The 25,730-nt window shown below is 45.7% G+C and overlaps 1 protein-coding gene across 1 annotated transcript in view; it reads left to right on the forward strand.

Moving 5' to 3' along the window:
• The window catches only part of LOC135827299 (mucin-19-like), a 43,784-nt gene that overhangs the window by 10,243 nt on the left and 7,811 nt on the right, over window positions 1-25,730 (forward strand). Inside the window, exons 5-16 of the mRNA XM_065339827.1 lie at window positions 2,779-3,060; window positions 5,112-5,288; window positions 5,772-5,843; window positions 7,035-7,217; window positions 8,939-9,151; window positions 9,661-9,939; window positions 10,371-10,667; window positions 11,206-11,499; window positions 15,465-15,773; window positions 22,312-22,557; window positions 22,910-23,080; window positions 24,670-25,527. Of these exons, the coding sequence (XP_065195899.1) occupies window positions 2,779-3,060; window positions 5,112-5,288; window positions 5,772-5,843; window positions 7,035-7,217; window positions 8,939-9,151; window positions 9,661-9,939; window positions 10,371-10,667; window positions 11,206-11,499; window positions 15,465-15,773; window positions 22,312-22,557; window positions 22,910-23,080; window positions 24,670-25,527 (3,381 nt within the window). The remainder of the gene's footprint in view (window positions 1-2,778; window positions 3,061-5,111; window positions 5,289-5,771; window positions 5,844-7,034; window positions 7,218-8,938; window positions 9,152-9,660; window positions 9,940-10,370; window positions 10,668-11,205; window positions 11,500-15,464; window positions 15,774-22,311; window positions 22,558-22,909; window positions 23,081-24,669; window positions 25,528-25,730) is intronic.

Consider the following 25,730-nt stretch of genomic DNA (forward strand, 5'->3'; position numbering starts at 1 on the left):
AGCAAAAACCCTCACATGTGCAAAATTTTCGAAAAATATGTTGTGCTCCAAATTGATCCACAACCACTGATAACCAGTCTCAAGAAATTTTAGATCAATCGCAGCACCGTAAGTGACCAAAAAATGCGGTACACCACATCGCTGTATGGCAAATGTTGGAAGTGGCATTTCTGTGTAGGATGCAAGTATGAGCGTTGGTATGTGTCTGATCCTGTTAGGCATTGCCATCGCTCAGCCGGCTAACAAGGAGGAATTTTATAGTCCTTGGGGTGTACTCAGACACTGGCTTGTCCAAGTAAATCATTGCCTTCACTGACTATCGCGCAGCTAATGGCATATGGCCAAGTTCCAGGGGCTGATATTGCATCCACATCAGGCTCTGTACTGATGCTGTCCAAACCCTTCACTTCCATGAAAACATAATCTGCACACACGGAGTGCAATCACAGTAGCTGTGACTGCTCAGCACACAGGCTCAGCAGCATGAGGTACGTACTAGGTGCAGATACATTCAACGGTTACCTGACCCTACAGGAACATATTTTTGGGATTATTTTGGGAGCTGCTGCATGGACCAAATAAATGTATCAAGTTGCTCATCCTCCAAGCCAACGAAGCAGATATTGTCTGGCGCTAGCTTTTGCTGCTCTTCCAGTCGTGAATCGAGACGCCTTTGCTCTGCATCGTCAATATCGATATCCCACAAACTTACTAGTGAAGGAGTCGTTCATCGCTCAACACTATCCACTCGAGTCGTCGTCATTCTCATCAGCGCTGCTTTCTTCTACACGAAGTCTGCAGCCTCGCCGAGTCGCTTTGCGGCAGGAGAGAGTGGTCCTCTGGAGCTCCGCGGCTTTCAACTGACTCCCTTGATGAGCAATCGCCATTCCAGTCATCACCAAAAATGTCGTGTCGTGATTGGCGTCAACGACGATCAATGTGTGTGCGATGCTCGCGCCCCGCGATCGTACCTATTCGCCAGCCAAGCTCAGGTACGTGGGGTTTCCCAGCTGTGTCTCCTCACTTGCCTGGGACTTGCCTAGCTAGCTAGTAATTGACAAAAAAAACACAGGCTTGTCAGGCGGAAATAAAGACTAGTGACAAGAAAGACAGAAAGGTGATGGGTAGTTGTTAGGTCCGCGACTTTTCTTTCGCTCGACTTCAACGTCACTTTTTGATCAACTTGATATCAAACACAAGTGATGGTTTTCGCTGATCCGGGCTCATATTTCAAATTTGGCTGGAACTTTTGGGAATAGTTTTCGGAATATTGCTCAGATCCGCTCCACAATTACTCTCATATAGTTTCTAAACGATTGGATAACAGACGCCCGATTTGGAAATTTTTATGCACAAAGAGATCACAGATTTATGTGGTATAGATGCTGGCATAACGGTTTTTGCCTAGGTACGCGTCTATAGTTTTGAAATGGACTGTATGCTCAGCATAGCAGTTCCAGTGGTATTTTATTTATTTATTTATTTCTGCGCATCGTAGCATGTCAAGACAGCCAATTGAATTGAGGAGAGGGTGAGACCAACCACGGAAGAAAAGAAAAAAAGAAAAGAAGGCACATACACAAAAGGGGTAGGGATTAGCAACTTACAAAGCAATGGGATGCCCCGTGAGCTATGCAGCGGAAGCGGTGACTGTGACTTTGTTTACTGGAAGATACTGAAGTGCTGTCTGACGAAGGTACGGAATTGGTAGCTCGACCCACTTTGACTATGAAACACCTTTTATACAAACAACTCTATACGAAAGCCCACTATATTGAAATATATTCCCGAATCAGTGCGAGAATTGGTGGTGGGGCCAGGCTGCTCTGCCGACCTTAAACGTGTCGGCGTCTACCCAGAGAAAGCATGCCGTAATACAGTAAAACCACGAGGAGTGGAGGAGGAGGGGAAATTAACAATACTGAGGAACGAGGACAATGGGTAGGTTGAAGTGCCTCTAACAGAAGTGTAGGTGTTGTGGTATGGCAGGTCAGTTCTCACACATTGGATCATACATTGCATCACACATTGCATCATACATTATATCATACATTATATCATACATTGCATCATACATTGCATCATACATTGCATCATACATTGCATCAGATATTGCATCATCCATTGCATCATCCATTGCATCACACATTGCATCACACATTGCATCATACATTGCATCATACATTGCATCACACATTGCATCATACATTGCATCACAGAGCATGTTACATGGTAGCCTTGTAGCATTTCAGTTGTTGCCTGCATGCTATCACCTTGCCTGCATGTTGACATAATAGCTACACTGCATTTGGTAAGTTACTCGTCACAATACATCTGTTCACTAGCTTAATATATGGGATGTGATAGAAGTCGCAAAGGGACGCAGCGATTTCCTTTGGACAGACAATCTGGCAAAGAAAGGAGTGAAAAATGTTCTGGTGAAGACAAGAAATGAATGTTGTGAACCAGCCTGGGAGGCAACACTGTTTGCCCAATGGGATGTACGTCATGTATGTTGTAGAGTGCATGGTGCTGAAGCCATGGCCCTGACCACACTAGACTGAGTGGATGACGGAACACTAGTGTTGATTATCTATGCTTTGATACAATTCACATTTCACGTTACATTTCTACATTTCTTCTCGATTAGTTTTCTGTCTTTCCGGTGAAAGAACTCATCCGCAGGAGCACTATTTCTCAAGTGCTGATTTGCAAATTCCCACCCATTTTTCTATCAGGTAATTGTATGTGGGTATTCTCACCTTTCTTGTCCTCCAGGAAGGACTACTCGCAAGTCAGAAACATTGTGCGGACATTGGAAAGTTCTTCTGCACACCCAGACTTTCGAAAAGGTAACATATGATGCAGCCCAGGATGCGTGCCGCAAGAACGTTGGGTTTTTCCTGCCAAGCGAAGCGCTATGGAATACGGTATTGGGTGAAATGAAGACAGGCACTCCCGAGTGCAGAGAACTTGCCGCAACCTTTGACAAAATCCCCCTCTGGTTCACAAGGCATGGGAAAGAAAGACACTTTGCAAAGTATTCATCGGTTTGTGTCGGTAAGTGAAGGTCAAAGAATGCATATCCTTTTTTTCATGTCAATTTGTACATTGTACCATATGTCTGCACCTTAAAAGCCATAGCGGTATATTCGATCATAAAGCCATCATGGGCTTCGTAAATGAAATGACTTTTGAAGTATGTTTTGTAAAAATTAAGGAATAAGTACAGTGGTCCCTCTCTAATCCGGCACTTGTTTATCCAGTACCCTTGCAAACCAGCACACTTTCTGGCGAAACGGATTGTTTCAGTTCATTTCCTACTCTTTAATCCGGCACTTGAATTCCGCCTCCAGCAGCAATTTTCTTCAACAAATCGCTCAAACTGTACATAGTTCGATTTTATAATCGAGCAGTTGTACATCGCATACCGTACGGCCGTGCACAGCTATGTCAGTTTGGTCAGTGCATGACGTGCATGAACTAACTTATCAGGGAGCATTATTCACATGTGACATACACTTGGGAATATCCTATCCACTTTATAGACATGCATTCTACAAAGTACTTAGATTGAAAATCCCTGCGTTTTGACGTACAACACAAACATGTATGTTAATAGGTGGGCTGGGTCGGAGGGCTTGATTTGATAACCCAGCACCCTTGTTTATCCAGCAGAAAATGTCGCTGCAAAAGGTGCCGGATTAGAGAGGGACGACCGTACTATGCTAACAAACTTACAGCCTAGCAGGAAGGGTGAACAAGTAGATTTAGATTGAAAGTTCTGTGTAGACTTTTATGGCATGGCACAGTGGGTGAGTCATTTGGAATCTATAATATCTAGGAAAGCAGCGGTGTTTCCAACATAAGGCTATGGCTTTAAAGGCGCTGACATACGGAAAGAGTATTCATTCTTTTTGGAACGCGATGTATGTATTATAACATCCCTGATGGGCAAGGATCTTTTGAGTTCACGTCATGTTGTACTTGGTCCGGCTCATCGCAATTGTCGCTTATCTATCGCAACTAAGAACAGGAGTTTTGTTGCCGCTCTGTGAAATTTTCAATAGGCATAGTGAGGAAGCATGATACATGAATACTCTCCGCCACAAGAAACAAAATTCAGCCCTGGAATCAGGTGAAGCGAGTCATAGGAGGGAAGCAAGGTAAGCAAAATGCACGAAATAAATCAGCGAAGGAGCGCTCTTGCACTCAAACTCCTACAGGTCCAGACGGTTTATTCAACTCTCCATCACTCGAGCTGCCGCCGTTACATGAGCTGACATTAGATTGCTGGTGTCTAGCTGCTGGTGTAGACTGGTGAAGTATCTCTTGCTTTGTCAGCCTGTCGAGTGTCGTATGGCAGCAATGGAAAAGGAACAGTTGTGTCTGTCACTTCGGTGCTTGAGAAGTTGAAGGAACCGTGGGCAGTGTGACCTCTGTGTCACCACAGTGTGTTTCAACAAAGCCTTCGAATGAGGCATACAGGCCTCTCCAGACAGCTGTCATACGCTCCACTGGATACGCTGACGACAACTCTTGTAATGCTGCTGCCAGGTCCACGAAGGAACAAAAGAAACAACCAAAACTTCCCTCGCATGCGCGCATCGCATCGAAAACACCTTTCTTCTTCAGCATAAAGCTCATACTCCTCTGCCGTGCACGCGTGCCTGTCACGCTCTCCAGGATGTCAGTTGCCCCTGCTACAGTTCCGGTCTTCGGGTCGCTGCGCTTGGATTTTTTGGCAACACAGACAGTGAATGGCCAGATTTCCACTTCCCAAAAAAGTTGAACACATCGCGATTCAAAGCGCTAGTCGCGCTCATTTTTTCTTTGGTGCCTCATTTGATCTTGCCATCACAACCTCCCAAGCAAAAGTAAGTTAGATATCGAGATTGGCCTGGGTTTTACCTGTCAAAAAGTGCGTGGGAGATAAGCGACAATTGCGATGAGCCGGACCAAGTACGTTGAGGTGTGGCATCAGTGGTGGGGTTTGTGTGTGTACGTGTGTGTATGCTGAAAAAGTATGCTACAGCCAAAAAAACATAATGTCTACTTATTTGGTTAAGGACTTGTACCTGTTCTTTGGTGTTGTGATTTGTGAATGTCAGGAGCACGTCTGCCAGGCGGTGCCATCTCCAGCCGCGGTATTCGCCGAGATGAAGGCGTCCGCTATGTTGAGGAGAGCGGTCGTGTAAGGTGTCTAGAGGGCTACAGAACATCACTGCGTGAGAGCATCCCCGCCAAGCCATATAAGGGTATCTGGCAGAACACTGCTGGTTGCTACAGTAAGTTCACACGGATAAGTCGAGAGCCAGTTTCGAGGCGAAGAATAAACGCTGGGAACAATTAACTTGTCAACTTGTCGTTGATCACTGCGCATCAACATATTGAGGATTTATAGGAAGATGGGTGGCAATTCTGTCGTTTTGTGCACAACAAATTCGAAAATGGATGTTTAATATCTGATCGCCTAAAAATCTATATAAGAGTAATTGCGAGAAGAACCTGGGCAACATTCTGAAAAAATTCTCAAAAAGCTTTAGCCAAATTTGAAATATTTCAAAAATACCATGCACCTATATTTTTGAAATGGACTGTACACTGGAAACTTACATAGAATACTCTGCGATAACAGAACACTAGAAAACGCTGTCATGATAATAAGATAATACAACTGCAGTAGATGTTGTGGACCCGGCAGTATTCTCCTGAACACAAACCATGGTTGAATGAACAGTGTGTGTTTTGTGTGTCTGTATCTTGCTTAGAGTATGTACGTAGGCGCGAGAGTTACCAACTCGCTCTAGTAAGAGAAGACGGGGTCAGGAATCATTTTCAAGGTGAGTCTTTGTGTATGTATGTGCGTATGTGTGTGTGTGTGCAGTGTAGGTGAGTCTCGTTGTATGTGTGTGCATACGTGTATGTGCGTGTGTGTAGGCGTGTCAGCGCGTGTGTGTAGGTGTGCTTGTGCCAGTGTGTGTTTGTTTGCATGCACGTGTGTTTGATAATTGTTTGCGTGTTGCTGACACGATTGCAACAAGCCGTCGTGGTGCAAGCACCAGCAGAAAGAACTCAGGTGCACACAACAGCGTGGATTGCATGTGAAGGATTTATGTTTCTGCTGCCCTTGTTCTTCCCCGTGCTGACACCCGATGTGGTTTCAGTGAAAATTCTTACTAAGGTGCTGATAGGTGGAATGCACTGCCACCGGCTTGCCGTACGCCTAGGTCACCAGCTGAATTTCGCGCATCCATCAGAATGTTCCTAGGGTTCCCTGTAAGAAGGCGTTGCCGCCTGTTGGGAATTCCCTAGTAAAACAAGAATAAATAATAATGCTGTGCGTGCTTCCCTTGTTGCAGCTCATATTAAGAATTTCTAAAGTGGTCTTTGTATACTCGAAAATTGAAGAAAGAAATGCAGTACCCACCAGCACCAGCACGATCCCAATTGGAGAGTACATACACATGTACGGAGATTATAAATGAATCTATAGAGCTCATGTTCCCATTGCAAGCTTTGCCCTCGCGTGAGGGACCTCTTGATTCGCAGGCTAGCCCTCATTTGGCCAATCGCATGTGATCACAGTGCAGTCTGCTCACTGGCAGTTGAAAGTTGGAAGCTGGAAGCAACGGATGTTGACTTGACTTTCTGACATCATGGTGATCAGCATCACACGCTGCAGACCCCGACCTTGATGACGTGGTGAAACAAGTGTCACTTGTTAGCAAGAGGGTCAGAGATTTGCTCATGACCACCTAGATCCCGGGTTCGAGTCCTGGTGTCCTGGTGTCCCGGTGGGGTTTGCACCTTGTCCTCTTTTCACGCATTTCCTTTCAACAAGTGATCTTTTGAATTTTGAAGTTCCGCCAATCTTTCAATTTCCCAAAAATCTTCTTTCATAACTCCGTACCAGGCTCACTGGCTCTCGGGACAAGGTCACATCGGGATAGTGTAATTGCGCAATGCAAGCGGCATTTGTTTATCTGCTCTTTTTGATTTCACTCCTCTTCGTCTTCGGCTACTGTTTGCAGGGTGTGGTGGTGCTCTACAGGCTACTGTGTGGCAGGATAGCAACATTGATGGTACAGACCCTTGCCTTAATGGGAACTTTTGGCGGTGTATAGACGACGATGGTTGTCCAAGTGCGGATGATGATCACAAAGTAGGACCAGTGTGCAGCGGCACTGCGCGCAAGAACTATCGCACCTGTAATGGTAAGTTTTTCGCCGTGTTTGTATGTGAGCCCGGACGTGTAAGCACGTGTTTGCTGGAATGTGTATGTGTGTTCATGTTCAGTTGTATGGATGTATGTGTGTGTGTGTGTGTGTGTCGCTGCTAACTTGTTGAGATCTTTGAAGTGCTCGAGAAACCCCTTGTCCTTGTGCGTTGCGTGATTCAGTAATAATGACTTGAAACACGGTCAGAAGTGCGTGTGGGTCCTGCAATGATATGTTCTACACTATCTTGGTATTCGGAAGAAAGTTTGATTTGAATTTTCGAAATAGAACATTAGCACCCTCACCATGAGCTAGATGCATCATGTTGCACACCTGTGTTTGTAGGACCCACTAGCATTGAGAATGACCCCGGTCCACTGATAACGCATGTACTATAGAAGTCATTAGTGGACAGGGGTCGTTCTCAATGACATATATTAAAAAAGTAAATTATCGTGTCCGTTCCCGAAGGGAACTCACGACGGCCGCTGACACCCGATAAACCCTAGCGGCAGATGCAGCGCCTTACGGTGGGGGTGAGTGGATACGTCTCACAACCACTGGCACAAGTGCCGAGAACGACCCCATTAGCTGCATCCATGTACCCCGTGTGCCTGGCCACAAGTTCCCCTATTGAATGTTTACTATACTCACAATTTCATACCAGAAGCTTTTCACCCATTTTCATCAGTGGTTACATGGGAATAAGCAATAACAAAAACGAAGCCAGAATTTATATTGGGGGTAGAGAATCATGGTTGATAAATATGGTGGTAAAGACACACCTGGCAATATGGCGGTAAACACACGCCTGCCCACACACGCTCTCTAGGCTGCAAAGTTCTGGCACAGAGCTCTCCTTCTCTAAGTACAGCTGCAGTGGTGCTTCATTCTCCTGGGTAGAGAATCAGCAAGAATATTCTTACATGGCTCAAGTACATAATAATATTATAATATATATATTTAAACAATCGACGAGGAGACAATAGTCGTAAAATGGCAATAAATAAGATAAATTGTGCACTCATAACAACAGCAAAAATGAAGAAAGTCAAGTTCCATAACGTTTTCTTGTGACTGTCATCAGTGGAACGCCGTCACATAAAAATGTAAGAACTAAAACACACACTTATATACATGTAGCTAATATGGTTTCAGGTAGAAATACAGCAGCTAACATTGTTAGCTGCTGTATTTCTACCTGAAACCAACGGAGCTCTATTCCACTGACTTGACTTGACTGACTCACGACCGCCATCCAGAGAACACGAGAAGTCCATCGAACCTTCGACTCGGCAAACCTGCAAGAAAGCACCACTCCCTGTTCAATACCCAGTAGGGAGTGGTGCTTTCTTGCAGGGTTTGCCGAGTACTTCACGTTGATTCGACGTGACATAATCTATTGCCTAGCATTTACATGTGCGTGCTAAATACACCACGGGTGTCAGATATCCTGATCTCGGTAGGCAGGGAGTTCCACCTGGTGATCATAGAATGTAGCAGAGTGGAGCGGAGACGGGGACCGATGTCAGTGCGGATTGCTTTTCGCAGCCCTCTCTAGACAAATCCTCTGGACGAATCTTCTAGACGTTGTACTTGGCCTATTAGCGCTACACACCGTTGTGTATAGACAGTCTGCGACACTATTCATGCGTTTGAATCCTATTTTGACTAGTGCGGTACGAGCCTGTTCTGCTTTTCTTCTTTCTGCCCAACAGCACAACTAACAGTCGAAAACAGGAATGATCCGAACCGATACCTGGAATGGGAGACGGCGAAATTCAAATGCTTTTGGCCGCGTTTTGAACGCTGCACCAATCCTCCATGTGCAGGCGGGCGATACCACAATTCTGCGCTTTTAAAACCTTTTTATTCTGTGTACTTGAATAACCAATACAGGTACAGAAATCTGCCGGATTGCCAGGCAATTGGTGAGTTTTCATTGTGTTAAGGTTGCTGGCGCCGTGTTGCCCCACGATTGCATTAGTGTTAAGTTAAAACATATAACATTGTGTTGCCAAATCATACCGAGATCGCGAGCAAAGTTCAGTCTTGTTTTTGTGTTGCCTTTCTAGTTGGTCAGCGATTGCATCGTGCTGACCATTTCAATGTCATTTTGTTAGTGGAGAAGTCTGAGGACACAATCTTCAAACATGAAAAAGCCAAGGTTTTGCTCTTCCCGGAAAAAAAACTAATCGCCTGGCTTTGGATGCAAAGAAAGAAATCGATGTTGCTGAAAGCGATGGCAATAGTTTCCGGCTGCTCCCTGTCCGGAAATTGAGGGACAAAGCTTCTAGATACTCTTTTGGAAGTGATATCTGTGGAGGGAGAGGACAGAGCAGTTGCGCAAGGGATAATTCCCATCTGGTTCTCACTCACCACTTGATGTTTGGACAATGTTTTGTGTTCTCATCTGTTCCATTTTGTGTGGGTATTGTAGACTCGGTGACAGTTGGCCGAGACCACTGGTATTTTAGCCAACACCAGACAACAGTTGACCGGGCTAGTATGGCGTGTGAGGACAGAGGCACAAGACTGATGACGATGGATGAAGTGCTCGAAATCAAGAATTTCATTCTCGAAAACAACTTGAACATTGCTGATGGTTTCATCTGGGTGCTGAACCCAGTCTCAAGAGCCCCCATCCGTTTCAATATGAAGGCAAACACGCAGAACATTCGCGCATCCACTGCTGCTCATGTCCTGTGCAAGTCGTCAAGTGAGTATTCACTTTGAGCATTATATGTTGCAACAGGCAGTTGCTTAGCTGGTGCGGGAGCCCTGGATCTTGTTCAGGTCCTAAAATCGTTCAACATTTTCGTTCAGTACGTGCATATTTGGACCACATTGCCAAGGCACGGCAGTTCGGTGCCTGCTGTGAAGCCAGAACAGAATGCTCGCGTGCCAAGTCCGCTGGGAACATTACTAGCACATGAAGGTGCAGCAACATTGCACAATGACGAGCTGCCGGCTGTTGCAAATGCAAACTCTAAACGTTCACAACCATCCCTATTTGTACTCTTGGCTATCAGCTTTACCCAATGCCATTTATTACTGCTCAGTCTGTAGGGTGGTGGCGTTCCTGTGGATGCTGAAAAACCCGTTCTAACCGAGTCTCAAGCAAACTGCGTTTTCTTTTTGTCTCTGCAGCCAAACTTGAAAAGAAGGCAAGTTGCTGGACGGCTGACAAGTTCCTCCTCTATCCCACGCAGACCCTGCAGGATTATTCTAACTATTATGCGGCCATACATAACTGTGAGCATCCAAATGAGATCAATGCCATCATCCCTCTGCCCTACTTGCACTACTGCCTTGATTCGCTGACCCGATACTCAGCAACTTACGACTCGTATTGGATCTTGAGCCAAGGTCCTCTCGATTCTGTCCGTGCCAGCGATCTGCAGACGCATCTTGCAACGCAGGCCCGGCGTAAAATCTGCTTGCAAAGTGAGTACATATTTGCGATCAGGCTCTGATCAGCCATCTAGAACCCTGCTTCCGTTTTGGTTGCTCATTCTTTGTTGTCGTTTCAACCTGGATGGAGAATAATAATTAAAATAAACTCATTTGTTCATCACAGCCTTGTGCACTCAAGACGTGAAGTAGGTGACCACCATGCTATTGAACGTCAGTATGGCTTCAGTCAGTTTTGCTGCGACTGTGTATTTTACTTTATAACATATAGAAGAATTGTTCAGCTGCGTGAAGAATTGTTCAGCTGCGTGAAGATTTGTTCAGCTACGTGAAGAAGCAGTGCATCTGAGTGTTGCCCAGTGTTGCCACAATACAAGTTGCTGTAACGAAGCTGCGTGAATTGAAGTCATATTTTCAATAAAAAATGAAGAAGTGAAACACATGGGAACGAGTTATGCTTCAGTTAACCACGACTGTAATAATTTGATAAGCCTTCAGAGAGCTTTTTTCAGTATGGTCTGTTTCGTGTGTGGATTGGCTTTCCTGCTGCTGTTTATATTTGTCCACACAGAGCGCCCCTGGTCTCCCCTGTCAGGTACTGTGAAGCACGAATGTCAAAACTATGATCTTTACTACATTATAAACGGAACCCGGAGCACCTACGATGCTGCCGACTATCTATGTAGAGTACAAAAAATGAAACTTCCTTTGCTTGAGACCAAGGAGTGTCTTTCGTTCTTTGTCAAGAAACTTGGCATATCTCCGGCTTGGATCCATCGCGATGAACATGGTTTGGCAAGAGCTAGTGATCATGAAAACATTCCAGGCCTAACTGGCAAAGAATATTCCATAATCTGTGCTAAAGGTAAGAATAATGACCTGTTCAGACAGTGCTGCAGGGTTCTGGGTTTTTGTTAGTCCTTATGCTCCGGGGAGAATGAAGTTGTCGACACCACTGCAGCTGTAATTATGATTGATTGCTGCGGGGTTCTGGGTTTTTGTTAGTCCTTATGCTCCCGGGAGAATGAAGTTGTCGACACCACTGCAGCTGTAATTATGATTGATTGCTGCGGGGTTCTGGTTTTTCATTAGTCCATATGCTCCAGGGAGAATGAATTTGTTGACACCACTGCAGCTGTAATTATGATCTATTGCTGTGGTTGTAAATACGTAAGTACACGCCTGCCCATACACGCTCCCATCGGTTTGCGCTTGGCGCCTAGTCTCCATGCCAAACCGCTGCAGCCTAGAGAGCATGTGTGGGCAGGCGCGTATTTACCGCCTGGTCGAATGGTTGCACATGCCGCCAAAACAGCGCAGACCCCGAATGTCCTGATGTAATCGCAGGGTGGGCGGCCATGTTGGTGCACAGGCAGGCTGAGGCAGCAAAGTAAGAACATCTCTCCAGTTGGCGTCCCCAGCAACATCCGGGCAACTCGAGGGCAGCAGTCCAATCTGCTACGTGTGCCTTTTCTCCGCGGTCCATTCGGGAGAGGTTCCATCCGGTTCGCGGCAAGTGTCCGGTGGAATGCTCTTTCCAGGCACTCGCTCGTGTACTTGATCTAGAGGCGATTGCATCTGAGCAATAACTCGATCAGCTACTCTCACATTTTTTTTTACTTGAAACCACGCACCCAATTCGTAAAAGAAGAAAGAAGCAGGAAATGACAAAACAACAGACTAACAAGACATACAGATCGATTTCTCTCTCAATCTCTCTCTCTCTTCCTCTCTCTCTCTCTCCCCTCCCCCCCCCCCCTCTCTCTCTCTCACACACTCCCCCTCTCCCACACTCTCCCTCCTCTCTCTCCCTCTCTCTCTCTCTCTCTCTCTCTCTCACACTCACTCACTCACACTCACACACTAACTCACTCACTCTATCTATCTGACTCTCTCTCTCTCCCTCTATCTATCTACCTATCTTTCCCTCTCTCTCTCTCTCTCTCTCTCTCTCTCTCTCTCTCTCTCTCTCTCTCTCTCTCTCTCTCTCTCTCTCTCTCTCTCTCTCTCTCTCTCTCTCTCTCTCTCTCTCTCTCTCTCTCTCTCTCTCTCTCTCTCTCTCTCCCTCTATCTATCTATCTCTCTCTTTCTCATTGTCTCTCTCTCTCTCTCCCCCTCACTTTCACTCATTTTCTCCCTTTCTTCGTGTGTTCTTTCTGTCATAATTATTATATATTATACGACCTCAGCACGACCCAAGCTCGATTTTTCATCCTTAATCATCTTACACATCTTTTTTTTCAAAAGCTGAATTGAGATAAATATAATTATGACGTCTGCATGATTTTAATCATTTTATACACACATTTTCATTTTACTCTTCATCATTTTGTTGGAACTAGGTCTCCGGACCTGGTGAGAAGGCAGAAATGCCTGTTCACTTGGTGAAGTAAAATAAACAAACAAACATCAAAGCTACATCAAAGAAGAGTGACGTGAGTGGCTTTTTGGCATTATTTCTTGCTCTTGTTTCGATTGAGATGTCGGCCGGGATAGTTTGTAGTTGAATCCTGCGAGTATGAACTGCTTGGAACAATCGCAGACTGCTGCTGCTGCTGCTGTTGCCGCAGGTGCAGCTAGTGAAGCACAAGTGCCGAGTCTCGAAGCTCGATCAAGTAACGTTATTTGCGGACAAGGGTACAACCCAATGCATGACTCCCTTGTGGATTCAGGACGGTTGCTCCTGTGTAAAATGTCGACCTGGTGTCCTACTGTGTGACAGATGCTGGCTTCTGTACCAAGAAAGCGTAGAAAAAAAAGAAGCCTTGCAGGGCACAACCAATTTGTTTCTTTTACTCTTTCTGTAGTTTTTCACTCCGGTTCACTTAACCGACTGATCCTTTAAATTTGAAGTTCTCCCAATACTTTCAAAAATTAATCACTTTCTTTTTTCCAGAAACTGACCGTGGTTGGTCCCCTGGGGGAGGGAAAAGACCCAAATGCCACCAGTATGTGTGGCACGTGTTTTGAGCCGCCTTTGGAGTGAAACACTTGCCTGGTCCCATAGCTCAGTGGTTAGAGCATTGCTCATGACAATCAAGGTCCCGGGTTCGAGTTCTGGTGGGTTTGGCGTTTTTTTCTCTTTTCAGGCGGTTCACTTCCCCGATTGATCCTGTGAATTTGAAGTTCTCCCAATCCTTTCAAATAGAAATCTCATTTGGTTTGGATATCGGTACACGCGGGGTGCTTCTCGAAATTGGCCCCATAAGTTTTCTTCATTTCCTCAAGACGTACAGCCAGCTATGTGGTTCATACACAAACCATTAGATATTCGATAATGAATCAATGTGAAGTACCTAGGAAGGTAAATTGATGTATTCCAGGCACCAAACAAAATTCAAACTGCTGTATAGATTTAGGCAATACTACAGTCCATTTCAAAACTATAGACGCGTGAACTCATACGTACGAGCCGCACGTGCTGTAGCGCACGACAGCCGTGAGTTTTGCATGAGTGTTTTCTGGTTTTCAGATGTGTTTTCAGGTTTTTCTTCGTCGCCGCGGGAAATACAAAAATGCAAAAAACGCACAAAGTCGCAAATGAAAAGGTGTGAGGAAAGGCTCAAAAGAAATGTAAGCCTCAAATGAATCTTCTTCTTGTTTGCATTTTCTGAGTGCCCGACTGTAATGGCTTCCGCCCGTAAGAATCTCAGTGATGCCGAGAAAGATATGATTAGTCGTGTTCATTGTTTCTTCGAACAAGAGCTGAATTTTGATTGACGCTTGAGTATCCGAAATCCTCGTCGTCAAACTCAACTTGAAACTGGCGTGAGTGAAACCACTGTCACTCGTTGTGTCAGGCGAAGGGAACAGGGAAGCTCAAATCAAATCAAAAAGAGAAAATATAATTATCATCTCTATTGTATTTCACCCAACAAGATCCAAAACATCCAGAAAAGAAGAGAGAAAAAAGGCAGGAGGCGTGATTAGATTCGAATGCCCCACACTTGTACTGGAAATCACGGATCGAAACCACGAGGCTACCAGGACACGTACAAAAATGCACCCGCGATTGTCTGGGCGCAGCACTGTCTCAGCAGGAGCAAAAATCCGAAACAAACTGGTCAAACCCTTAAAACAAGCTGGTCAAACCCTTCAAAACAGATATTACATGTAAAACCGGAAAACCTGTCCTAAAAATATACTTCAATTGTAGCGAAAACAAAGTATATAGCCAGAATTGTGAAGCAATGCAGAGACGGAATCTGGAGAAAAAACTGAAAATATTTAAATGATTCCCATCGAATTTTGCAAAACACTACGCGTCTATAGTTTTGAAATGGACTGTAGGGGAGTTGTGTGTGCTTGCACTAATCCTGCCGACTTGAACTCTCACTTGACTGACTCACACGAGAAGTCCGTCGAACCGTCCACTGCGCAAACCTGCAAGAAATCACCACTCCCTGCTCAGTGTTTTGGGGAATTCACCCCTCCCTCGTCAGAAGCAACTGCATGTGCCGGTTAGGCTACAAACTGGAAATTTCTGACTGGACATCAGCACTAATATACATAAAGGACAAAATTCGACAATACTCATAAAAAGGACACACTTCAGGCAAAAAAGGTAAAATGTTACGAATTATGATTAACTGTTCACCAACGTAACTCGATCATATACAGGCAACGAGTGCGACAAAAAGGCACGAACTGACAAGGAGTACTGAGACATTCGACGCTTTGGTGGACAGTTAGTCATAACTCGTAACATGTTGTCCTTTCTTTTTATCCGTGTTATCTTTGGCTCAACATCCGAGTTCATGACCCTTGACCTTGTTGTAACACATTCTTTTTGGTGGAATGTGTCAATTCACTGTGTTCATCTCTGTGCAGAGCGCACTTGGAATGATGTGAAGTATGAATGTGGTGATTATTACGACCTGTACCTTCTCAAGCCAAGCTCTACTGACTACACTCAGTATTCGTCTCAAGCACAATGTTCCGAGAAACTCATGGCCCTGCCAGAGGAAGATTTGCAGGACTGCCTTTTCCGGTTTATCACAGAACGTGGAATAAGACCAGCTTGGATCTCTGGCAGATGGACCACTAACATTCAAACTTACGGTCATACAGTGGGTGACCTTGGTTTACAGAAGAAAGCAGCACTGGCTGATGAACCTGTTTCCGTCATCTGTGTAAAACGTAAGAACAATGACTGGTTTAATTGCTGAGGTAGACCCGGGTTCTTAGCACTTAAGAGAGCATGTCTGAGAAAACCAGAACATATGTGCAAGTCGATCTCTCAGATTTCGCTCAAATTTTGCAGGTAGGTTTGCTTTGGGGTGTAGATCGACATTCCAAAGCCCGCGCAAAATATTTAGAAGGGAACCATGAAATTGGCATACCCCTCAATATTGGCCCAATATTGGCACGATTTATGGGTCTACAAACGAGCCACAGCACAGCGCACAAGAACAAGCTACGAACAAAGCTCCACCAGGCCAACATTACCTCACCTTAGAAGAGTTTTTGGGGCAGCATCACTTAGCCACGCCAGCATTCCAGAAGACGAGGGCGATCATCCCTTGACGCCGCAAATGATCGTCTTGAAAATAGCCAAATTACAAGCGCTGATAAAACAGCGAGCTACGTCCTCAATTAGCAAACACTATACACCGGCAGATAGTAGAACACCTCTTCTAGCACTGAGGACATGTCCCCCATCATCCTTTTTGGGTTTTCTTGAAATAAACAATTTTGAATTTTTCCACTCGACCATTCTGAAATACGTCCAAACTCATACCTGCGCAGGAAAGCTCGCCCCTCCGCGACATCTAGTCAGCAATTTCTACTCCAACACCACTCCCAACACTGCAGAACAAAGTGTAGTGTTGACTCTGACAAGGAAAAGCAGCGGTGATCACTTATCACTCCAAACGACAAGCTTCTCCTTGCGCCAGCAACATTTTTCGGTGCAACAGTTCAGGCAAAGATGACTGAATTTTTGCGTGTAGCTTTAAGTGGTGCTGCCCCAAGAATTCTTCTAAGGTGAGGTAATGTTTGCTTGATGGAGTTTTGTTCGTAGCTTGTTCTTGTACACTGTGCCGTGGCTCGTTTGTAGACCCATAAATTGTGCCAATATTGGGCCAATATTGAGGGGTATACCAATTGCATGGTTCCCTTCAAAAGATTTTGCGCGTGCTTTGGAATGTCGACCTACACCCGAAAGCAAACCTACCTGCAAAATTTGAGCGAAATCTGAGAGATGGACTTGCACATATGTTCTGGTTTTCTCAGACATGCTCTCTTAGCCTCTTTAGCGTGAGCGTCGCACTAGTACGACGCAAACGAGTTGCGTGTCCCACGCCCGTCGTACTAGCACGATGCTGTACAATGAACCTGCATCTCATAGTTATGGGTCCGTATTGAGTCCCTAGTGGCTCGTTCAAATTATCATACCTCAGTCAATCCATGTTTGATTCTCACAATCGAACCATGTATCTGCAAGGGAAAACTCCGAGCTTTGTATAGAAACAACCCCAAAGCGTGTACAATGCTGGCACATGGGGCCTCTCAGACTCTCAGCTATGTACTCTTGACTCGACATATCGGAGACACCCGAGAGTCGTTGTGGGTATCCACTACCCAAAGATAATGAGCCACGATGATCTTCGCCGCAGAACAGAGACACAGCCACTAACTGTCCTGATAAAAGCTGCTCGGATGCGACTACTCGGTCACATATGCAGACTAGACCAGGAGTCCTCAGCACAAATGACCATGGCACAAAAGAGAAATGGAGTGAGAAGAAACAACACCTATGAAAATGATACAACTTTGAATGCCGGAATTGTGCTAGCCGGTATGTTGGTCAGACTGTTCAGCACCTGAGCGAACGCATCAAGCAACACACTCCTTTACACATTATCCCACGTAGCGCACAACTGGAGTGTCCCACGCGGTGAAGACCCCGTAAACAACCACTACCTCTGCCAACACAGGACCTAGCGTCCCACGCGGCAAGTCCACCATTGGCTCCCGTGGCCATGACCAAGTCACTCTTGGAAGTGACAATCGACATTCTTTGTTCCGTTGGGACTGTAGCTTGTGCTCGTTTTCGTTGCGCTTGTCTTCCCCTCTTTGGTCTTTCCATAACCTTGAACCTTCCAAGTTGGAAGGCTGTCGGTTAGCGCTACGGAGATGTGTTGAAGCTAGGTGTCAGGACGTCGAATGTCTCAGTACTCTGTCAGTTTTGTGCCTAGTTGTTGCACGTTCTGACTGTATATAGTATCTAGTTACAGTGGTGGAGAGTTACTCTTAACTCGTTTCCATATGTCCTTTTCCTTTCTACTTTTATTATTGGCTCGATACCCGATTTTCAGATAATAATAATAATAATGATAATATTAACTGGTTTTGAGGGAAAGAGACAAACGGGAAAAGTCTGATAATAATAATAATAATAGTCTTGCCGCTATAGTCCACCGGGCACTCTGTCATCGCTACAGACTGGTATCTCCTGCTCCCCCTGGCCACTTGCCACACTACGTCGAGGATAGTGAAGGCCGTAAGTTAATGTGGGAAATGCCAATCCCTACAGATAGGATGGTTGAAGCAAATCGGCCGGATCTTGTGTGGGACGATGGCAAGTCAGTCCAACTTATTGATGTCAGTGTGCCACTGGATCATAGAGTAACACTAAAACATGCTGAAAAGAGAGCGAAGTACTTGCCCCTCGCAGTGTAAATTGGGCAGATTTGGCAGCGAGAGGCAGTGTCCGTAGTGCCCATCATAGTTGGTGCTCTTGGTGGCCTGACGAAGGAAGCGGCTACCTCAATTAAGCAGCTATGTGGAGAAGAGCGGCACCTTCATGAACTGCAGCAGGCTGCTATCCTTGGCTCGATGGCCATTCGAAGATCTGTTTTGGGTGCAGCATAGGGCTCTTCGCTGTCCCTGGTGGGCTTTTTATGCTCTGTATGTTATTGTATTCGTTTTAGTTTGTAATTGAAACACTGTAGTATTTCTGTGGGTATTCGTATTTGATCTTTCTGCGGGTGCGCATTGGAGGTTGTGCCCAGCTTTGCCGGCCTGAATTTTTCGCCAACTTCTGATGCTCCCCTTTCTGCAGTACCTGTTGCCATGATACCTGTGAGCTTTAATGCCTGTGATGGTACATGCGCCTTTCTCCCTTCCTCTCTCTCTACCTTACTTTTTTCCGTATATTATTCCGTGCTGCTTACCTTTGGCTATGATAAGTCCGGTGAGTTAGTGTAATACCTCCAATTTTTATTTTTATTTTCAATTTGGAGTGGAATAAAGACTCATAATAATATCTCCGTGTAGTGGGAGCATACCACCCTCGATCTTCCACCATCCGCTTTCACCTGCCGAGATCTGAGGGCGGCCGAGGGATTGTATCGGTTGAGCACCTGCTGGAGAGGAAATACATCCGCCTGTCTAGGTATCTCCAGGCGCACTCTGACCTGCCGCTGATTGCTGCGCTGCATGTTCATCATGAAAATCTTCCGCCAACAAAATCGATCATCTCCCGGGCGGCCACGGCAATGGAGCACTTCAACATCCTGGACATCGGAGGTGCAACAACTGACATTGTTAAGTCTGCTATTAGAACCACCACCCAAGGTTCTCTGCGGCAGAAGCCCCTGAGGGTCGCTATTGGCAGAGGAGTGGCGGTGTATTGGACATGCCTCTCTCGTTCAACTTCTAAAAGTCTCCAACATTGCGTCCATCCACTGAGTCATCCGTATTTGCTGCTCAGGATCAGTTGGTTAATAACAGGAACTACCAGAGATCGGTTATTGGCGACACTTCCGTGGTGGACGTGTGCTGTTAGTGCGGAGGTCCGGGAAGACTGTTGACCATATTTTCTCATACTGCCCCATGTTGGCACGGACGGCTCGCCATAATCGTCTTGCTGCTATAGTCCACCGGGCACTCTGTCATCGCTACAAACTGGTATCTCCTGCTCCCCCTGGCCACTTGCCACACTACGTCGAGGATAGTGAAGGCCGTAAGTTAATGTGGGAAATGCGAATCCCTACAGATAGGATGGTTGGAGCAAATCGGCCGGATCTTGTGTGGGACGATGGCAAGTCAGTCCAACTTATTGATGTCAGTGTGCCACTGGATCATAGAGTAGCACTAAAACATGTTGGAAAGAGAGCGAAGTACTTGCCCCTTGCAGTGTAAATTGGGCAGATTTGGCAGCGAGAGGCAGTTTCCGTAGTGCCCATCATATTTGGTGCTCTTGGTGGCCTGACAAAAGAAGCGGCTACCTCAATTAAGCAGCTATGTGGAGAAGAGCGGCACCTTCACGAGCTGCAACAGGCTGCTATCCTTGGCTCGATGGCCATTCTAATTTTTCGCCAACTTCTGATGTTCCCCTTTCTGCAATACCTGTTGTCATGATACCTTTGGGCTTTAATGCCTGTGATGGTACATGCGCCTTTCTCCCTTCCTCTCTCTCTACCTTACCTTTTCCATATATTATTCCGTGCTGCTTACCTTTGGCTATGATAAGTCCGGTGAGCTAGTGTAATACCTCCAATTTTTATTTTTATTTTCAATTTGGAGTGGAATAAGTATAGAATAAAATAGAATAAACAACTCTGTCTTGTGTTTATGTATAGAATAAACACCGATGTCGTAGTGTTTATGGAAATATAAACACTGCTATAAAACCGAGGCGTAGCCGAGGTTTTTATAGACAGTGTTTATATTCCCATAAACACAAGACAGAGGTGTTTATTCTATTTATACCTAGCTTCGTTTTGGCCTGAAATACTGGTCCGAAATAGCTATTTTAGTATCCCAGTATACTATAGTATACTATTATGTGTAGGTAGCATTGCGTGTTCCAGAGCTAAGACCTATCTTTCAACCAAGATCTGCATCAACACCCTGGTGGCTGGGTGGTCAATATAGGTGCTTGGGAATCTTATGGTTGCAGGTTCGATTCCTGCTGAGACTTCTTTCTTCTCTTCAATTTTTTCTTTTTCAATTGGAGAGAAAATTTCCAAGTCCCTTGAAAGTTGAAAAGTTACAACCGCTAAGTGGGTAATATAGCAAAGTATATACCCCAAGTTAAAGTGGTGAATATGGAGATATATTCACTAGGTATAGATCACAGGAATAAGTGGGGGTTAATATGAGCTGGGTATAAAGAATCATAATAATAAGCGATACGACAACCGGTTGTTGACATGATTATACTGAAATATTTCAATTCGATTTTTGTGCGCAGTTTCCATTTTGGGTCATTTTGCGTGACCCACTGCCATTGAAATCAGATTCAAGACTGCATAAACAAGAGTATGCAACTGTGGTTATAGGCCAGTGCGCAGCGTGCTGCCTTCATTACGTAACTCACCTCCTTCACGCTCTGAAAGCATGCACGGAAACCCACAATTTCTAGTACGAACCCATCCGTTTTTGCTCCATTCATTCCAGTACCTACGCAATCTCTGAATTTTGGCGCGTGAACTCCAGTTCTATTTCAAACCAGAGGGAAAGCACGTTGTTTGATTTTACGCAGTGCGCGGACTGCAGCTCAATGATGTTATGAAGGCAGCGCGCCGCGCATCTGGCCCATAGAAAAGAGATCACAGTTGCATGCTCTTGTTTATGGACTCTTGTCGTCATGGATTGTAATGGGAGTCCTCGCAGAACTCGATACGAGCAAGGAAATGTATTTAGCTGCTCATTGATTTTTTACCAGGCGTGGGCCATTCCCTGATTACATAGGTGGCAAATAGTTTACGTTTTTCATTCACTATCATGCAATTTGTCCAAGCAAGGAAAAGGCAGCTGAAGATTTGAGCTCTTTATGTCCTGGCCAGGCTCAAGCCTGTCGAGTGCGTGGATGAAATTTGCCAGACTGTAGTACGGGGTTTTGGTTTCTCTCCAAGCTGGGTTTGACACCATTTTCTTCTCATCTCAGGACTTTTCCAGGAGGCTCAAGATGGTGGAATTCGTCCAAGGGAAAGTAAAGATATCGATCCTTGAACAGCTAGCACTTTCATGGGAAAATGCGACTTTTAGAGGTGTTCCAGTGCGGCGCGTTCTGGTAGCGTCCTGCTAAAGAGTTTAAGGAGCCATAATAATAATAATAGCACATTTCGCGTAGTAGAGCACTTAATAAAGAAATTCAGTGTTTTCTTCCGCTTCTGTCTTGTGAGCATCATCAGCTAGGTGTAGTAGCTGCTGATACTGATTTCTGGTTTCTCTGATTTCTGATTTAAGGAGCCATAGATGAGTTTATAATTATTATGACAGGCCAGTTGTTTTCTTACCGGCATCGGCTGTCATAGTGCCGGTGGGGCTGAAGCGATCATGTTCGCTGCCTCCAACCCAGCGCCATTTTGAGTGGAAACATGTTTGTATGGGGTCCAATTCACAATCATACAGCACTGTGCTTTCTGCCTTGGCAAGGTAAAATTTTAGCAGCTCAGGACGAGTTTGTTTCTTTGTTGGATTGAGAAGATGTCCCGTTTCCACAATATTGCGCCCTGCGCAAAATCAGGGTATCGATCCTGGCCTGATCTGGAAACATGTGCGCCCGAACGACGCGAAACATAGATATAAAAAAAACCCGAGGGCCCAGCGCAGAGTGATCACAGGTTTAAGTGTTGTATAGATGCAGGGCAAGTGTTCTAATGCTCTGACTTTTTCTGACAGTATGTATGTGTGTATACCTGGCTTCATTTCTGTATTCATACAGGACGAGCAATGGTGCACAGGTGTCGTAATTATGACTTTTACCATGTCGTGAATGCAAGATCTAAATCCCGTGATGATGCCAAGAAACGATGTGAAGACACACAGATGTCCCTTCCAAAGTCGAGGGCAGACGAATGTCTTGGTTCATTCCTGCGCATACTGGCCATATCGCATGTAAATAATGTTTGGATTCAAGGAGTTGGTAACCAATATTATAGCAATCCGCTGGTCATCATCTGTGTTAAAGGTAAGGACAGCGGCTTAGATGATCAAAAGACGAGTAAATCCGTTTTTCAATGTATAGCTGCATTTCTAAAGACGAGTATTATACATTTTCAAATTTCAGCTTGTGAAGCGCAGATTGTCGTAACTCCATTGTTCTTTGAGCGAGGGCTAGTTGGAAAGCAGCTAGAACAAGCTTTGCAACGGTGTGAGGGATGATACGCCAAAAAGAGAGAGAGATAACACGGACGCTCTTGAATTTGAGTTCAAATTCTGTGCGAGGGTGGTAATGGTGTGGTCACTAAGGAGTGTGGGTATTTATCAAAGATCTATATCTTTTTTCTTAAACAAATCATATTTTCCTTTCTTGCGTACAGGTTTGTACTGCGATGTACCCGCTATTGCTGATGGAAAAGCCGACAAGAAGTCGGTCCGAGTTACGCAAGATGTTAGTTATTCCTGCAACAGCGGCCACCCGCTAGTGGGGAAGTCGACGGCAACTTGCCAAGCAGATGGAACGCTCACTTCCGTACCTTTCTGCGATGCCGGTAAGTACAACTGTGTGTTCATATTTACTGAAAAAAGGCAAGTACAGTACGTGGTCCTACCAATTTTTAGATATTCACACACACACATACACACATACACACACACACACACACACACACACACACACACACACACACACACACACACACACACACACACACACACACACACACACACACACAGATACAAATGAAGGGCCATGGACGGTGGATTAGAGCCCTCTCTTGAAACGTGCCCTTTATCTCGAATAGAGCCCCAGTGTCTAGGAGCGAGTGAACTAATACAGCCGACTCTTGAATTGTCCCCCCCCCCCCCCCCCCCCGGTTTGTAACCAAGCGCATGTGCAAGTTTCGTGTTCTTTTGCTAATGTTCTTGTCCAAGTCATTGAACTGGTGGTCTTAGGATCAAAATCGCAGTTCTTGTTGCCCTTTCTGTTGAATCGTGATAGTTTACTGTAAACTTTAGGCTCTGTTTTTCTTTGCCTTCTTTGTTTTATGAGGGATGACATAAATAAACCAGCGTTATGCCCTCTCTTCAATAGTGCCTCATCTGTGATGGACATTGACAAAATAGTACACAAGCGGTACTAATCGCACGAGTACAGTGTTCTGTCAATACTTCTTATCAAGTGAAAACAGGAAACAGACACGGAACCATGACAATGGATTTAGTACAGTAGACAGATGATGAAATAGGACAAAGAAAAATAGCTAAAACAACAAAGACGGGCAACTTTCTTCTGCGCCGTTTATTAGTGTGTCCCTTGTTGTCGGATTGGGTCATAACCGTGTGAGGTGACCTTAAAGTTCAGATGCTGCGGCGAAGCCGCGGTCTCGCGGCACGGAGCTGCAAGTGCACTAGCGACTCATGCCGCATACTTAGCGCCTATTCCAAAATCCGCTGAATCACACTGTGTACTTAACCCTTTAAGAGCCGCCCATACTTGAATGCGTCGTAAACGACGCATTCAAATGCAAAACTTCAAAAGATCGTAACTCGGTCCAATCTCGCTCAATCCGTGACGCGCTGCGAGCAACGGTTCATGAGATAAACCACTCGTAAGTCCCTGCGATCGCGGCAATTTCAAAAGCGCGCAGTGCGACTTTAGTATTGAGAGTTTTGAGACTTTTCGTCATGCTGGTTTACTCGAATTTGCAGGGGTTTCACTGTTGATATTGTCAAGAGTACACAGCGAAAAATTGGAACTCCACGATCGACTAAAATGAAATACCTGGAGCGGGACGCAATTGGACGCATTCCGGGCATTTTTCGTACTGTTGCAGCGATCTAGCGCTGGATAGACGGTGTGCTGGCTATCATGATCGACCTCATTCTCTTCCTCTCGCGGAGACTGTTCCAGAAAGCTCTAGATAGTGAGGATTGAGTGAGTAGAACTGAAGCTATGATCCAAGGAACACGAAAAAATGCAGAATTTTGAAATTTTCCTGTGGCTCTTAAAGGGTTAACGCCCATTAGAAAATGCGCTGATAAATCATTGGCACTGCCTCTAGGTGCAATCTGTTTATTTCTTGTGTTTCCTACTAACGCTCGTGTTTAATTTGTTTTTATTTTCTGCATTTTCATGTAGTGGTTCCTCCAACAACTACTCCCACCACCCCACCAACGACTGCTCCAACCACCACACCAACAACTACTCCAACCACAACCCCAGCAACCACCACCCCAGCAACCACCACCCCAGCAACAACCACCCCTGCAACCACCACCCCAGCAACCACCACCCCAGCAACCACCACCCCAGCAACAACCACCCCAGCAACCACCACCCCAGCAACAACAACCCCAGCAACCACCACCCCAGCAACCACCACCCCAGCAACCACCACCCCAGCAACAACAACCCCAGCAACCACCACCCCAGCAACAACCACCCCAGCAACCACCACCCCAGCAACCACCACCCCAGCAACCACCACTCCAGCAACCACCACCCCAGCAACCACCACCCCAGCAACCACCGCCCCAGCAACAACCACCCCAGCAACAACAACCCCAGCAACCACCACCCCAGCAACCACCACCCCAGCAACCACCACCCCAGCAACCACCGCCCCAGCAACAACCACCCCAGCAACAACCACCCCAGCAACAACCACCCCAGCAACAACCGAAGCTCCAAGCACTCAAACCACCCCAGCAACAACTACTCCAGCCACCACACCGCAAACGATTCCAAACAGTACTCCAGCCGCCACATCGAACGACACCCAAACTCCCAACCCAAGCGATTCAACAATGCAGCGCCGGATTGAGCCATCCATCACGCAAGCAACTTCTCCACCCACTACATCCCAGGAGAATGGAACCGACCGGGGATCTGACCACACGGCAGGTTCCATTGACAGGAGATACAACGACAGCTTGCCGACGACTGGTCTGCCTAACAGCACGACAAGAGCCAGCTTCCTTCTGTTCAACAAAGGCGGTGAGTGCTAGTGATAGTTTTAATGCATTGTCTTCATGCTGATCGAGTCAATGCAATGGTTGGCTAAGTTATCACCGCTTTTTCTCTCTCTCTCTCTCTCTCTCTCTCTCTCTCTCTCTCTCTCTCTCTCTCTCTATCTATCTATCTATCTATCTCTCGCTCTCTCTCTTGCACGTTGTGGGCCAATTGGTCAATGGACGAGT

This window comes from Sycon ciliatum, chromosome 11 (genome assembly GCF_964019385.1).
Source record: "Sycon ciliatum chromosome 11, ocSycCili1.1, whole genome shotgun sequence".
In the NCBI taxonomy this organism is placed as follows: domain Eukaryota; kingdom Metazoa; phylum Porifera; class Calcarea; order Leucosolenida; family Sycettidae; genus Sycon; species Sycon ciliatum.